At 50.8% G+C, this 15,103-nt stretch overlaps 2 protein-coding genes across 4 annotated transcripts in view; one reads left to right on the top strand and one right to left on the bottom strand.

Annotated features, from left to right (window-relative positions):
- ABR (ABR activator of RhoGEF and GTPase) overlaps window positions 1-6,416 on the top strand; it is a 186,057-nt gene extending 179,641 nt beyond the window's left edge. For all 3 annotated transcript variants that reach the window (XM_047080671.1, XM_047080670.1, XM_047080672.1), the window contains 3 exons: window positions 728-833; window positions 3,011-3,158; window positions 3,748-6,416. In XM_047080671.1, coding sequence (XP_046936627.1) covers window positions 728-833; window positions 3,011-3,158; window positions 3,748-3,837 — 344 coding nt within the window. In that variant the 3' untranslated portion in view covers window positions 3,838-6,416. The remainder of the gene's footprint in view (window positions 1-727; window positions 834-3,010; window positions 3,159-3,747) is intronic.
- Window positions 6,417-8,284: 1,868 nt separating this feature from the next.
- On the bottom strand, window positions 8,285-14,805 carry TIMM22 (translocase of inner mitochondrial membrane 22). The gene is made up of 4 exons (XM_047080673.1): window positions 14,524-14,805; window positions 12,198-12,394; window positions 10,391-10,463; window positions 8,285-9,012 (listed from the first exon to the last, which is right to left on the bottom strand). Exons 1-4 carry the CDS (start codon window positions 14,759-14,761, stop codon window positions 8,936-8,938), a joined length of 585 nt encoding a protein of 194 aa, XP_046936629.1. The 5' UTR covers window positions 14,762-14,805; the 3' UTR covers window positions 8,285-8,935.
- Window positions 14,806-15,103: the final 298 nt, after the last annotated feature.

Raw genomic sequence — 15,103 nt, 5'->3', positions numbered from 1 at the left:
CCAAGGACAAGCCTGGCTGGAGTGCACTTGAGATGGCTGGAACCCAGCCTTCCAGAGGAGCACTCCCTCGCTCTCACTGATGCCATGGGTGGGTGGAGGCTGAGGGCCTCAGCCAGCAGGGCTCCAGCCTCCACCCACCCAGGCGAATCCAGGCCTGGGAGCATCCCTCCTGCCTTCTCCCTCACTCTTCCCTCCTGCCTCCTGATTCCTCCCTCCTACCTCCTCACTCTTCCCTCCTCCCTCCTGCCTCCTCCCTCCTGCATCCTTCAGGAGCAGATCAGGGCTTCAGCCATGGCAGGAAGTGAAGAGCCCCACGGAAGGGAAGGCTGTTCACTGCCGTGCTCTAGCATCAGAGGCAGTTGAAAGAGAGGAAACATTCGTGCCAGTATCATCATTCTTTAAACTTAGCCTTCTAGATCAGGCATGGGGAATGGCAAGAGCCGTAGAGGCCCATGTGGTAAGGGGAGGAAGGGTGCCTGCTCCCCACCAGCCTACCTCCTGACTGAGTTACAGGTCATGGGTGGGGGCTTCTGTAGGAACTAGCTGTTAATAGCCCACCCTTGGGAAGATACCAGGCCCTTCCTTTCCTACAGGGTCTGCTCCCCTCAGGGGAGCACAGCATCCCAGGCTCTCCCTCAGGGTCCCATAGCCTCCTGACCATGGGGGCGCTGGCTCGGGCCTGCCCGCCTGGGAGCTGAGCTCCAGCCTCGCCCTGCTTTCCCCCCAGCCCTGTCAGACCCTGCTGCCAAGGAAAACTGCATGATGCACCTGCTCCGCACCCTGCCCGACCCCAACCTCATCACCTTCCTCTTCTTGCTGGAACACTTGAAAAGGTAATGAGCAGGGGCCCAATTGGGGGAGGGAGCAGGGAGCCCAGGGCAGGCCCCTGCTGGGGAGGACACATCTACTGGGGGAGACCACCTTTCTCAGCTCTTCCTCATGGGCGCTGGCCTCTGCTGGGCCATCCCTAACAGGGTGAGGGTTTGCTTTTCAAACTCTTGCCCTCAAATTCTTCTGTTTTGAGAAATACTTGGGTCCTAATAGTGACCTCAGGTATGGGCCATAGACTGCTTAGAAAGGCAGGGTCAGAGCCAGGGACTGTAGATGGATTTTGCAGTTAGTGGTCATTCAGTCACCATAACATTTTTTAAATGGAATGGAACAGACAGCATAGGGCACGCTGTGGGCAGTAAGCGTGCATGTTGTGGTTCTGTTCGGTTACACGCGGTCACGTGTTCTGGGTTCGGATGTAAAGTGTGTTTGTTGTGGGTCACAGTCAAAAAAGTTTGAAATCCACTGGTCTTGACCCACACCTCACCTAACAGGGAAACCGAGCCCCAGTCCACAGGGATTTGCTTGGGGTTAGCAACAACTCTGTCCTTAGAATGCACGTCCCCAATCCTAAACTAAGTTCCGCCCCCACCCCACCCCCACCGTCTCCCCCGCCCTTTCTGTAGTCAGCTCTAACCGGGAGCTGCTGAAGTTGATGCTTGCAAAGTTCCGAACTGAAACCAGCCCTCACGGTGTCCCCGCCATTCGCCTTTGAGCCCAGCACTGGTCCAGGTGTAAGTGGGGACAAAAAGTGTCCTGGTGTCCTTTAAATCTGTTTGTCACCCAGGACCAGGGAGCTCCTGAGTTGGGGCCATGCCGAGGGCCGGCTCCTCCCTGAACTCAGCTCTAGCCCTCAGGCCCAGGCTCCGGGCTGCAGCTCAGCCAGGCCAGCTCTGGAGGGCCAGCAGAGACCTGGAAACGCCTGGGGCTGCTGTCTTGTTTTTCCCATTATGAGACATTTTCCCTCTGGTTTGGCCAGGACCGAAGCCCCAACCAGTTCCCATAGTTTGGCGAGCACTGTGGGGAGGACACACAGAGGAGGAGTGGGAAGGGAAAATTCATTAGGTTTTCCACCCTGGGAACTGGGCACAGTCTGTTCCCACATCTGGGCCCCTGGCTGGTGTGTGTGTGTGTGTGTGTGTGTGTGTGTGTGTGTGTGTGTGTGTGTTGAGGGGGCTGGGCCAGCCGCACAGCTGCCTCCTGGCATGGCAGTGTTTGTCTGCCCGTTTCCAAAGCAGTCAGCATGTGCATTGTGGCTCTTGCCCAGAGGCTGGGAATGATGGTATAGTTGGGAGCTGGGAGGAGGCACTGCTCAGGGAGGGAGGCCCAGCGCCTCTTTGATGCGTTGGGTGGTACTGGGTCTGCCAGTACCACGGGTGGCAGCCCCTGCTGCCACTCAGGGGAAGTTTCCACAGAGCATGAGGCCTCTTATGCAAGAGAGGCAGAGAACGATCAAAGGGAGGCAACTCCGGGGTCCCATGAGGAAGACCCTTCTGGAAAGGCATGGGAGGAGAGCCCCTGGGCTCCGTCTGGGATTAGGGGGGTTCTTGCCACAGCACAGCCAAAGAACCTCAGGTCTAGTGAGTGACTGCTGCCGGAGCACTGGCTCCCTACCTCTGGCCCCTGCCACTGCCCCACACACTGTGGCTCTTCCTCTGGGCCATGCACTCCAGCCTCACCGATCACAGGTAGAGCACAGAGTGGTGAGGAGCACTGGCTCTGGAGGCAGACTGCGCGGGGTCACATCCCAGCTCTACCACTTACTAGCCGTGTGACCTCAGGCAAGTCACTTAACCCCTCTGCCCTTTGGTTTCTTCATCTGTATGCTGGAGATGATGATAGTTCCTGCCCAAAGGACCGTGAGGAGTATGAGTTACTATAAAGTTCTTGAATCTGTAATGTCATCAAGGGAGTTGGGGTAGGCCCTCTGGCTCTGGCAGTTTACCATCAAGGGGTGGCCCACAAGCTAGAATCTAATACAGGAATGTGCAGGGACATAGCTGGAGACTTGGTCCATTGGCTTAGTCCCTCCATCCCAAGAGGTCCCCACCCTTAGGAGAGGGAGGCTAGTACCCACCTTCTGGGAATCCCTCCAGTTCTAGCTCGGGCCAACGGTCTGGGGCTCTGAGCAGCTGCTGAGAAATGACTTCTTTTTTCTCCCCTGCCCCAACCCTTTCAGGGTTGCTGAGAAGGAACCCATCAACAAAATGTCCCTTCACAACCTGGCTACTGTGTTTGGCCCCACGTTACTGAGACCCTCAGAAGTGGAGAGCAAAGCACACCTCACGTCGGCTGCAGACATCTGGTCCCATGATGTCATGGCACAGGTACCGCCAGCACCGCCCAGAACTGGAATGGTAGAGGCGGGTGACAAGCTTCCCCTGGGGGGGCGGGGAGAACAGCTCAGAGTCCCACACCCCTTCCCTCCTTAGCAGCGGGGTAGGTGGTCTGCGGAATGTCACCAGGGAGGCAGGGCTTGGGACCAGCATGACAAAAAAAAAGGCTGAGCCTAGACCAGGGGCCCAGACAGGCTCAGGGGCACAGGAAACATCCAGGGGTCTTGTCCTCATGTGTGGAAGCTCTAGGATTGCTTCTAGGGTCGGAAGCTTCCCTGGAATCCCTACAAGATTCAGGGCAGAGTCCAGTCTGGAGACAGGGCTGCCCAGCCAAAGCCAACCTCTGGAGCAGGTTGGAAGCTTCTGACTGAGGTTGGGGAAGTGGCCCCAGGCTCCCTGACCCTCTGTCCTGCAGTGCCCTCTGCTGCTGCCAATAGGCAGGCACAGCTGGGCTTCCAGGGAGGCCAAGCGGCCTGAGGGCAGGGAGGGGAGCGGCACAGAGGAGGGACCGTTTCTTCTCAACAGATCAGAAGGCTGGGAGGACGGGGACCCAGCCTGAGTCTTCCCTGTCCCCCCACAGGTCCAGGTCCTCCTCTACTACCTGCAGCACCCCCCCATTTCCTTCGCAGAACTGAAGCGGAACACACTGTACTTCTCTACCGATGTGTAGCCCAAGGTGGGATCAGCTGTGGGGGCGGCCCGAGCCAGCCCCTCCAGCCGGGGGACCCAACACAGACTTGAAAGACTACAATAGAAAACTCCCAAACCCAGCACTCCAGACTCCAAGGGACACAGATTTCCAAGAACTGGAATATGTGCATCTTTCGTGCCACCTTGTACAAAGCCAGCTGACCCAGCCCCCAGCCTCACCACCATGCCCCGGGCCCCGCCCTCTGTACCTCTAGTTGTGTCTAATGCCCCGTGCTGTTCAGGAATTGTTTTATGTCTATTTGTCATGCAGAAATGGTAGTGACCGACCCAGTATGGCCATACAGACAGCCTGCTTTGTTCTTTCATTTCCTCCAACACTTTCTTTCCTCCTGAGTCCAGTCCAAGGGCTTTTATTTTGCGCTCTGTAACCACTGCCAGCTTATCCTCTCTTGGCCCTGCTCCCAGATTGCAGTCTCCTGGCAGCCTCTCCTCGGGTTTCCTCCACCCTCTACTTCCTCCCAGCCTGCCCACATGCATGTGCAGCCTTGGTTTTTGCTCCATCACTTTGAAAGTTGAGGAGACCCCGGGTGGCGGTGGCGGTGGTGGCTTGTCAAAGGCTGCCGCTTGCTGCCCCCCGCCCCCAGCCTTTTCCTTGTCCTCTACCTGTGGAAGCACACCTGCTTTGCCTTGCTGCCTGTGCAAATGTTGGACAAGGGGACAGACTCACACTAATCCTCAGCTTAGCACAGAGCTGGAGAGCAGATTTCTGGAATTTTCCACCTGACAATCTCCATTTCTGGGGTTTATCTGTTCTGTCTCCTGCCTACTTTCACTGAGGCATCTTTCACTGTTTCTTCTGCTTTTCAGTTCCTTTTCCCCTGGTGTTCTATTTCCTTTGAGCGTAGAGACTCAGAAGTGACCCAATATTAAGAGAGCCGGAGGGTCAGGAATCAGGGGAGGCGGGAGGCGGGCCGCTGAGGAAACAAGACAGGTTGAACATTCGGAGGGGTGCCATGTAGCACCAGGTGCCCCGAGTTGGGGGGAAGTGGCTCTCAGCAACAAGGAATTATAGTGGCTTTTGTAGTGGAGCCAGGTCTCTAGGGGGGCAACTAATATGGCTGAAGCAGGTATCTAGAAACACGCAGGCTCCATCCAGGAGGCAGTCCTTCCTGGCGCCTCTCGTACCTTGCGGTACCTTTGCCTTAGATTTTACACATCCTCCACAGCCAAGCACTGCCACAGGGCAGCCCCCGAGGCCGTGTGTCCCCCAGGGCCTAGGAAACACAGGCAGGGTCCAGGTCCAGCAGTAGCCAGTCATCCTGGTGCTGCCTCCCTCCCCACCCACAGCTTCTAGATGCAGCCTTTTGGGTGAACTCTAGGCAACTCCAGAAGTGGGGAGGAATGAGGAGTCATGGGCAGCTGCCTCTTTTGGGACTGGGATTTGCTGGGGACTTTCATTGTTGACACTCTTGCCCAGAGCAGAGGATCAGCAGGTTCTGTTCCCGGCTCGGAGACCCCTTTCTCCACACTGAAAGGACTGAGAGGTATCTCCTCCCACCTGAGCAGTAGCTGCCGGCATGTGGCAGGTGGCTTCGGAGAACACTCCTAGGCTTGAGCTGTAGTACACGGCTCTCTGGCTCCATGTGGCAGAGAAGTAGAGAACGGTTCCCTTAGATTGTGCTCAGGGCGGAGTTTTAAAGAAGGGTTTGCTGGACTTAAAGGTAGAACGTTTGCTCAGTGAGAGGCAGGGAGGGCCCTTTCTGATCTTGTTTACACCTGTTGCCCAATCTTGGGCAGAACGGTACACATTCTGTGCACATCAGAGGAAAGAAATGCCTAACAGGAGGGAAATACATAGCTGCCGGTTAGCGGTTCAGCGAGGAGCCCTGCTCCCTGGGACAAGAGATGGAGAAAGAACACCATTTGAGTCTAAAGATCCCAGCTTGTGACCATCCCAGGAGTCTCTGCACTCAGGAGTTGGTGGCTTCTGCTTCCAAAAGCCATTAATTAATGGTAATGAACTGGAGGACCAGTTAGAGCTAGTTACAGCCAAAAAATGGGTGCCTCCCAGTTCCCTGAAACAAGAGACATTTGCTTCTCAGCATCAGGTAGCCACCACACCCCCCAAACTTGCTTAAGCAACTTGAGAACCGGAGGAAGGCTGCAGGGGCTGAGGAATGCAAAAGGCTCAGAATATTTATAAATTCCACCCCCAGGGTGGGGAGGGGCAGGTACCAGACATGGACTAAGTTGCATCAAGGAAGCAGCCCATGGGTTCTCCTGAGAGTCAGGGACCGTGCAGCCCAGAATCCCCAGCCACTGTGCCCAGCCGGGCAGGCTGTGCCAACAGGAGCCCAGCTGACAGGCTGCAGGAATCCCAGTACGCCCATCCCTGCTGGCAATGGCTGTGGGCGGCCAGTTTTTGCTGATACAGGTAGGATGGGAACCTTCATTAATATTTCACTTTAAGTTGGTAAGGATATATTTTTTTTGGTCTATGTTCTGTTTCAACCTATGTAGATTATTATAAATTGATGTAAACCACGTGAGAGGAAAATGTTAATAAAAAAAATGCAAAGCCCCAACATTTGCACACAACCCAGCCCTGTGGTGTGGACATTTGTATACTCAGTAGTCCAGGGAAGACCACCAATCTAAACATTTTAACTCCTCCAGCTGCATCCAGATGGGAGCTCCCAGGAATCTGTGCACCTAGTCAACTTCCCTTGAGCTCCTCTTCAGCCTACAGGGACTGTGGCACCTTGGGGGGAGGTGAGCCCAGCCCCCTCTGTGTGCTTCACAGAGGTCTCAGGTCAGTCACTAACCAATTCCTTTCATGAAGGACAAAGGCCCCAACAACCTGGACATCAGTGTACCTCCAATAGATGGCAGAAAGTTGTCCATCCCAGGGGAGTTTTCTTATTTTATGTAAACTCTTCTCTACATTTTCCTTGGAAGTGGGCGTCTTTGGGGCAGCCTTTTGGCCTAGTCTGATTGTTGGAGAGGCTGGATCCTCTAGGGGGCCCCGTCCCCCTTTAGGAGAGCCAGTGGGGTTAATATAGGTTCCTACCAGCCTAAGCCATTGGACACTATGTTTATTCTGGAGATCAGGAACAGATGTCTCTGAAAATTGGTGTTTGGTTTATGAGCTCATACTGACTCCTTAGCCATCTAAAACAGGAAACTATTCATCTCCTTTCTTGATTGAATAGTCAATGTGGACAATGCTTGGCTTATTGAAGTGATGGCTACTGACAGCCTAGGGCTCATCTGTCCAAGGCGGTCATGAAAGCAGCATTTCTTGTCCTCATTTGGCGTATCTGACCCTACTTTCTGGACCGGCTGGTAGAAGATGCCAGGTATCACAGCTGCCAGGTAGGAGTGTCTGTTCTTGCTCTCAAAGTGCTTATAGGTGACATATTTAGGGACTGTATAGGAAACACTCTTTTGTTCCCAGACCTCTGAGGATACTCCAGCTGGCCTAGGGGCAATGAAGTCTCACACCTGTGAGACTGGACGGGATATTATATAGAATTCACCACATAAGGACAGGAATGCGTTGGCTCACACTCATTGCAAAGGAAACAGCATGCATAGCCAGAGGAAGGTGTTGCCAACTGAGTTGGACATTATCACTCATGTACACACTCACACTTGGGGCATCTGGACACATCAGCTGAGTGAATTCTGGTTAAGGGTGGGTGAGCTAGAAGACAGCAGAAGGGGGGAAAGAAAGCAAAGAAAAAAGAAAAGATGAAGAAGTTAGCGTGCAGTTGAAAACAGGAGGCATTACTGCTGGCTGAAGGCGGCTGGAATTATACAGCCCCGCAAAGCCTACCTGCCTGCCCCCAAGTGGCAGAGCCTGAGCTCATCACCTTCATGTTATCACTGAAGCACCGGAGTAAAGAAGGTCTCAGGGCAGATCCCAACCAAAAGCCTATTTTCTTTTGCCCCAGGGCACACAATTAGGATGAGCTTCTGTTGTCAGAAAAAGGCCACTAGATCAAATAAAAAACACTAAGATGTTAAAATACATATACACAAACCCAAAAAACCCTGATACCAGAGAATGAGCGTAGTGGTGAACAGCCGATCTTCACCAGCAGCTGCTGTGACTTAGCAGGACCACAGCGGGACCCTGCGCACGTTGTGTCCTTGAGCTGGGCCTGGTCCAGCGGTCAGAGCCTAAAACCAACATGGCTCGGACTGCTGGCCTTCCCACCAGGCGGCCTATGGGGTTTTTAGAAGAGGCCAGGGCTTAAGCGTGGAATTCTGATGCATCCTGGGCCACGGCTAGGCTGGGCTTCCTGGAGGGCAGGCCCTGGCTGAAGTAACAAACTCAGAAAACACTCCTCTGCAAACCCTGAGAATCAAATGTACCCAGACGCTCAGGCGCTTTCTCAACCTCTGGGCTACCTGGCACCATTTTTGGGAATTGTGAAATTTGAAAATAAAAATAAACCACCTTTTATTTATTCATTTATTTTATGGTTTGAACGGCTTTTATTATTTATAATGGGAAGTGGAAGAGGAGGGGACAAGACAGCTCCGGCTCCAGGGGCAGAACCAAAGACTCACTCTGTCATTATCCCCCCTCCGCCGCCCCAAAACTAACCAACCTTTTAAACTGTAATATAATTTTTTTAAACAAAGACAACACTAAACATAATGACAAAATGGGAGAGAAGGTGTAAATTCGCTGTGCCCTGCCCTCGTGTGAGATGGATGACTGCCTGGAGCTCCGAACTTCCTGGTGTACGTCCAGTCGCCTCTGTTCCCAGCACCAAACAACCAGAGGGCCAGCTGTGGTCAGGACTGAGCTTTGGGGAGCTCAATTCCTACAAGTCAACACACTGACTCCTGATCTGCCCGAGAGAGAGAGGCTGCCATGGCACATCCCCCACTAGGCGTGGCTAGAACCCAGGAGCAGACAGTATGGCCACTCAGAGGCTGGGGGCAGAAAGCAGCCAGGTGGCTCCGTCACCACACCAACTACACGAGGGAAAACAAAGGTCTTCGGTCTCGGAAGCAAGTGCCTCAGAGTGGTACAGAAACTGCCCTCCACGGAACAGCTCTAATCTTGGGCTGGCACTGTCCTTCCCTGGAGGCAATAACTCTCACCGTAGGTAATAATCAATCGCAGCAGAGAAAGCAGCAAAACCTCCACAACCAATGACCCCGGCCTTTAAGCCCGCTGCAAAGCAAACAGAAATGGCGTTACGTGTAGTGACGAACACAGGCCGCATTCAGGAGTCTGCCTGCCCCATGAATGCAGAAACCCGTGGAAGCATTTGAAGTCATTCAACAAACCCATCAGATCCACAAGACTTCAACGAGCTGTGTATACAATCTACTCTAGTGTGCTTTATATAAGTGTGCATTTGGCTTTTCTCCGAAGAATTACTATTTGCAGCTTCATGAAATAGCCCCTCACAGGCAGGAAACTGGTTAAGAGAACCAGCCCTTGGAAGCAAGTGAAAGCACACAGCCTGTTACCCTGATTTGTTTATGAAATAAATTCTTGGGAAGGTGATCAAAGCAGTCCCAGAGGGAGCCAGGCTTCTCAGAGTCCCTGACAAAGCAGAGCGATGGGAAGACCAGAGGAAAAGCTACTCTATAAATCACAAATGGCTGTCAGAGGAGCAAAAGCAGCTTTTAAGGACAGCAAATCATCCTGCCTCTCAGAGAATGAGAAAACAGGCTATTTGGGTAAATCAGGGCACGGCAGAGGGGAGAGTGGCCCAGCAATGGACACTGTGCAGAGTCCAGACACTGACACCCCATATCACACTCTTGACGGGCACGCCAACAGGGAGAAGTGCAGGGGACTGGTTTCTTTGTTGTTTATGGCTGACAACCTGACATTTGGCTTTCCATGGGTAGGAGTCTAAGAATCTTCAACATGAAAAGACATGACTGTATAACTTACATACAATATTAAAACTGACAGTTGTACAGTATTAACAAAAATGTCTTAGCTACTTGAAATGCACAGAGCTCCGAGTTCAGCACGGCCTGCCGTTTGGAATAAGTGGGCTCTCGGGAGCTGAGTGAGACCTAGCCATGCTTCCGTACTTATCCTGCAGAGCAACACATTCCAGGAATTACTGGGAGGAAGTTCTTCCCATCTTTTCAATGTGAGCCCAGTTCTAAAATCTAGATCCTTCTGTGATTCTCAGCCATGGGTGATTTTGTCCCCTGGGGAAAATCTGGCAATGTCTAGAGACACTTTCAGTGATCAACTAAGGGATGCTACTAGCATCTAGTGGGTAGAGACCAGGGTTACTGCTAAACATCCTACAATGCAAAGGACAGCCCTACTCTCCCTCCAGCAAAGATTTACGTGTCCAAAATGTCAATAGTGCCAAAGATGAAAAATCCTGATCTAGACACTAGAAGTTTCCAAAATGAAGTTAATACAAAAGTAAATGTGATTTACTTCTCAGAGGGAAGAATATCAAGTGTCCACATATGCCTTGGGCTGTCCCTGAAACACTCATACATTTGGAAATGTTAACTACAGCATGTTGTCCGAAGCCACAAAGAAAACCATGTGAGAGTTGTTTACTAACCTCTGAAACCAATGGCTCCTCCAGTGATGCAGCCACTAATGACACTGTTCTTCCAATCTGATTTTCCCCGGTACTGTGGGTGGAGAAGTGCAGTTTAGAGCCAAAGACACAAGCCAGACAAGATGATTAAGGGGGAAAAAACACAGCGTTTCTAGCTGGCTAAATTAGTCCCTCCCCAAAGGAAACCTAATCTTCTTTGCTTTCGAAAGTATAGTTCCTAATTTGAATGTGTTCTTGGATGCTTCCTGAAGGTGGTATCAGAGTGCAGAAACCAAGCGTACAATTTGACAAGTAATCAAAATCTCTTTGGTTCTCCAATAAGTCCCATGGTTAAAATCATTAACCAACCTCTGGGGTGCCTGGGTGGCTCAACTGGTTAAGCATTGGACTCTTGATTTGGGGTCAGGTCATCATCTCACAGTTCGTGAGACTGAGCCCAGCATCTCAATCTTGGGATTCTCTTTCTCTATGCCTCCCTCTCTCACACTCTCTCTCTCTCAAAAATAAATTAATTAAAAAAACAACTTAGGGGTGCCTGAGTGGCTCAGTCAGTTAAGTGTCTGACTTCGGCTCAGGTCATGATCTCACAGTTCGTGAGTTTGAGCCCCGCATCAGACTCTGTGCTGACATCTGAGCCTGGAGGCTGAAGCCTGCTTCAGATTCTGTCTCCTTCTCTCTCTGCTCCTCCCTGGCTCATGCTCTGTCTCTCATTCTCTCTGTCAAAAATAAATAAAAACATTATAAAAAAATTTTTTTTAATTTAAAAAATAAAATCATTAGGGGAACCTGGGTGGCTCAGTTGGCTAAGCTTCTGATTTTTGCTTGGGTCATGATTTCACAGCTCATGGGTTTGAGCCCCACATCGGGCTCTGTGCTATCAGCATGGAGCCTGTTTCAGTTCCTGTCTCCCTCTTTCTCTGCTCCTCCCCAGCTTGTGCTTTCTCTTTGTCTCAAAAATAAATTAAAAAAAAATTTTTTTTAAATAAAATCATTAACCAACTTTTTTTTTTAATTAATTAATTTGGAAAGAGAGACAGTGCAAGTGGGGGAGGGGCAGAGAGGGAGACAGAGAATCCCAAGCAGGCTCCGCACTACCAGCACAGAGCCCAATGCAGAGCTTGATCCCATGAACTGTGAGATCATGACCTCAGTGGAAGCCAAGTCGGAAACTTAACCAACTAGGCCACCCAGGCCCACCTAACCAACTTCTAACAGAGACATGAAAAGATGCTCAACATCATTCATCAGGGAAATGCAAATCAAAACTAAACGAGGTATCACCTCTCACCTGTCAGAATGGCTAAAATCTACAACACAAGAAACCACAGGTACTAGTGAGGACATGGAGAAAGGGGAACTCCCTTGCACTGTTGGTGGGAATGCAAACTGGTGCAGACACTCTGGAAAAGGGTATGGAGTTTCCTCAGAAAGTTAAAAATAGAACTGTTAGGGTGCCTGGCTGGCTCAGTGTGAATATTGACCTCAGGGTCGTGAGTTTGAGCCCCATGTTGTATGGAATTGTTGAATCACTACATTGTACACCTGAAACTAATATTACGTTGTATGTTAACTAACTAGAATTTTAAAAACTTAAAAAAATAAAATCATTAGCTTACAAAAAGAAGTAAAAAATAACGCAAGCCCAAATCATAAATGCACAAGAAGTTTACATTATGGACTAATGGTCCATACTCGCTAAGAGTACCAGACATTTCTGATCTGCTTTCTAATTAACATTCAGAGCATTTCTCTTTAGAAGTCATAACATGGCACAGGCAAGGCTTTCTCAGAAGGCAGAGACACTTACAGATTCTACCAAGCACTCGGTGCAAGAAAACATGGCGCCCACAATGGCAAAATTTTTGGCGTAGGACATCCCTCTCTGCCCCATGTCTTTAAGAACTTCTTTCGCTGTCGGCGTACGGTAAGGATCCTTAGGGTCAAAGCCCACATTGGTATCAATGCCGGCAGTGAATACCCCAAATGCACCTCCCAATACAAATCCTAAAAACAAACAGAGATGAAGATTTCTTTGGCATGTTTTCTGGGTTACTGTAATGAGGTCCTACTCGAATAGCACATTTTGGATGGCCACCAGCAAAGAGGATGCTCCCTGCTGCCCCCTCACTCCACCTTGCCACTCAAGCTCTCCACTTACCTGGTTTCCACATCACACAAGCTAAGAACTACCTTGCTGACAGCTTCTTCTTGGTCTCCCTTTGGATTTCTTCCTCCTTTCATTGTCTAAAATTCCTCAAGATTCAATCTTTAACCTTTCATTCTGTCTATACTCAGACATTCAGCTGTTAACTTTGCATACCACTCCCGTGACAATGGTGACATTCATAACTGTCACTGAGTACCATGTGCCAAGTACTCTGACACTTTATAGTCACAGCTTCATTTATTCTCCACGATAGTCCCATGAGGTACATACTATTATCCTCTCCATTCTGTAGCTGAAGCAACTGAGGCTCAGGGAGTAACTTCCCTAAGGTCACAAAGCTGCCAAGTGGTAAATCCTACATCTCCCTGAGCCTTCCTGAGCCTGCTGGGCATTTCCATATACATGTCCTCTCATCACATCAAGGTCAATGTTTAATGAAATCATGGGCATCTCCCGTCCAGACTTTCTTACTTATGGCTCCTTCTTTCCAGTCACTCTCACTTCAAACCTCAAGGGTATTTTTTTTTTAAAGTTTATTTATTTGAGAGAGAGAGTGCACGTAAGTGTGCAAGAGCAGGGGAGGGGCAGACAGAGTGGGAGAGAGAGAATCCCAAGCTGGCCCTGTGCTGTGAGCGCAGAGCCCCATCTGGGGCTTGATCCCACAAACCGTGAGATCATGACCCAAGCTCAAACCAAGAGCCAGCTGCTTAACCTACTGAGCCACCCAGGCTCCCCCTCAAGGGCATTTCTGACTGCCTCTTTGCTTTCCTCTACAACCCTACGTTCACAATTACCATCCTAATCTAGGGCCTTTATCACTTCCACCCTGGAGCACTACAAAGACTTATTCATCATTTCAACAAATATGCAAGTGATGTATTAGAGTCAGGCACAATGATGAACAAAGACCGAGGCCAGGCCTCACAGAGCTTCACTTTAGCCAATTCCCTATATGGTCTCCCCAAGCACCAGACTTTCCTTCACTACATTCAGTGCTGGGTCATCAAGTTCATCAATTACCGCCCTAATGCCTATAGGCAAAACGCCCAAATACTCAACCCCACTTGCAACTTGAAAGGACATTTCTCTTCCTCTTAGTCTACTCCCATTCTCTCAATCCTTTAATAACAGCTGCAATCTCACCTCCTCATGTAGCCTTCCCCAAACCAAAAACAAAACAAAACAAAACAAAACAAAACCCCTCTCTTTGCTTTCAACTATACTTTACATCTGCAACTCTCGCCATATTTGTTTCTGGATTGTCTTTCATTCTCAATGAGATTTCAACTCCTCTGCAGATGTGGCCAACCTTTTTACAAGAGGCACCCCATACATTCTCAAATCCTCAAAAGGTTTAAAAAAGAAAAAAAAAAAAAGGGAAAAAAGAAAAGGGCCAACGCCAGACGTCTTTCCCCCTTGTTCACCGCCATCTAATCACATTGGCGTCAATGGCCTTTCCGTTTTTCAGACTTCAGACTGGTTCCTACCAGACCCTTTGCATTTGCTGTTCCCGTTTGTCTGCAGTACTCTCTTGCCAGGTTCGTTCTCAACATTCTTGTTTCTCTATATATTAAAATGTTAGCTTCATGAGAACCAGGCTCTTGTCTTGTCTCCCCCTGTCCCTCCACTACCAAGCATGAGATAGTTGCTTATGACAATTTGTTGAAAGAATCCTTATTTAAAAGCGAATCAACGAATGAATGAACGAAGCCAACCATTTTATAACCAACCTCCAGGCGCCGGCCAGAACAGTACCGATTCTCTGATCCAATTTCCAGAGGCGAAAACTAACCTCAGGGCTTAGAGTGGGTTTACTCGAGTTCATGGATCGAGGCAGGGGTGTAGTCAAGGTCGAGGTCCACAGGCTCCTCGCCTCCCAGGCGCGTGGTCTTCTTGGCAGAGGACTCCTCTGCCGTCCAAGCCCTCAGCCTCCCAATGCTCCCCCCGCCCCCCAATCTTGCCTCACCTCCCACGCAGGCCAGCGCTGCCTTGAAGGCGCAGCTTTCCATTGCCTTCTCGATCATCTTCTGTTCCTCACTCTTGGTGGGGCTCGGGATCCCACCCAAACTACTAGGCTCCAGAAGCCGGGGCTGACGCTTGTCGCCCACCAGGTATTGCAGAAGAAGGCTGTACTGTAGCGGGGCTTCGTCGGAACCCGCCGCCTCAGGCGCGGAGCCCCCCGCACTGGGGGCAGTCGCCGCCATCACTGTAGATGCTCAAGAAACCCGGGCGTTCTTCCCGCAGCAGATTCTGCAAGCTTCCCGTTGAGGGCCTGCGCGCCTAGCCACCGTGACGCAACGGCAGATTCGCCACAACCAGCAAGACCAAGAAGCTGCGGAAGCAAAGTCCGTTCGTGCGCACCGGGCGTAAGAGATATCATGTTCCCCCAAAGCCTCTTGGGAATACTGAATCGGTCTCGTGCAGTATCCAGTGGCACTGACAAACAAGATTTAGAGTCCACAGAAAGCGCCCCCTGCTTCGGTCCTGCTGCGCGGGGGGTACCGGGATTTGTAGGCCAGGCATTTCCCAGGAAGCTTTGCGCGGGC

This window comes from Lynx rufus, unplaced genomic scaffold (assembly GCF_022079265.1).
Source record: "Lynx rufus isolate CCGP_SWC_20201006 ecotype Redwood Valley unplaced genomic scaffold, mLynRuf1.p SCAF_18, whole genome shotgun sequence".
Lineage (NCBI taxonomy): Eukaryota > Metazoa > Chordata > Mammalia > Carnivora > Felidae > Lynx > Lynx rufus.
This window is presented reverse-complemented; position numbering and strand designations above follow the sequence as displayed.

What these genes read in the sequence shown, in the direction of transcription:
- TIMM22 (XM_047080673.1), bottom strand. Translation starts at nt 14,761, where the DNA reads ATGGCGGCGACTGCCCCCAGTGCGGGGGGCTCCGCGCCTGAGGCGGCG. An exon ending in AGCGCTGGCCTGCGTGGGAG is followed by an intron (nt 12,395 to 14,523) that starts GTGAGGCAAGAT and finishes GTTTGTTTTTAG; the next exon opens with GATTTGTATTGGGAGGTGCA. An exon ending in CCGAGTGCTTGGTAGAATCT is followed by an intron (nt 10,464 to 12,197) that starts GTAAGTGTCTCT and finishes CTCCACCCACAG; the next exon opens with TACCGGGGAAAATCAGATTG.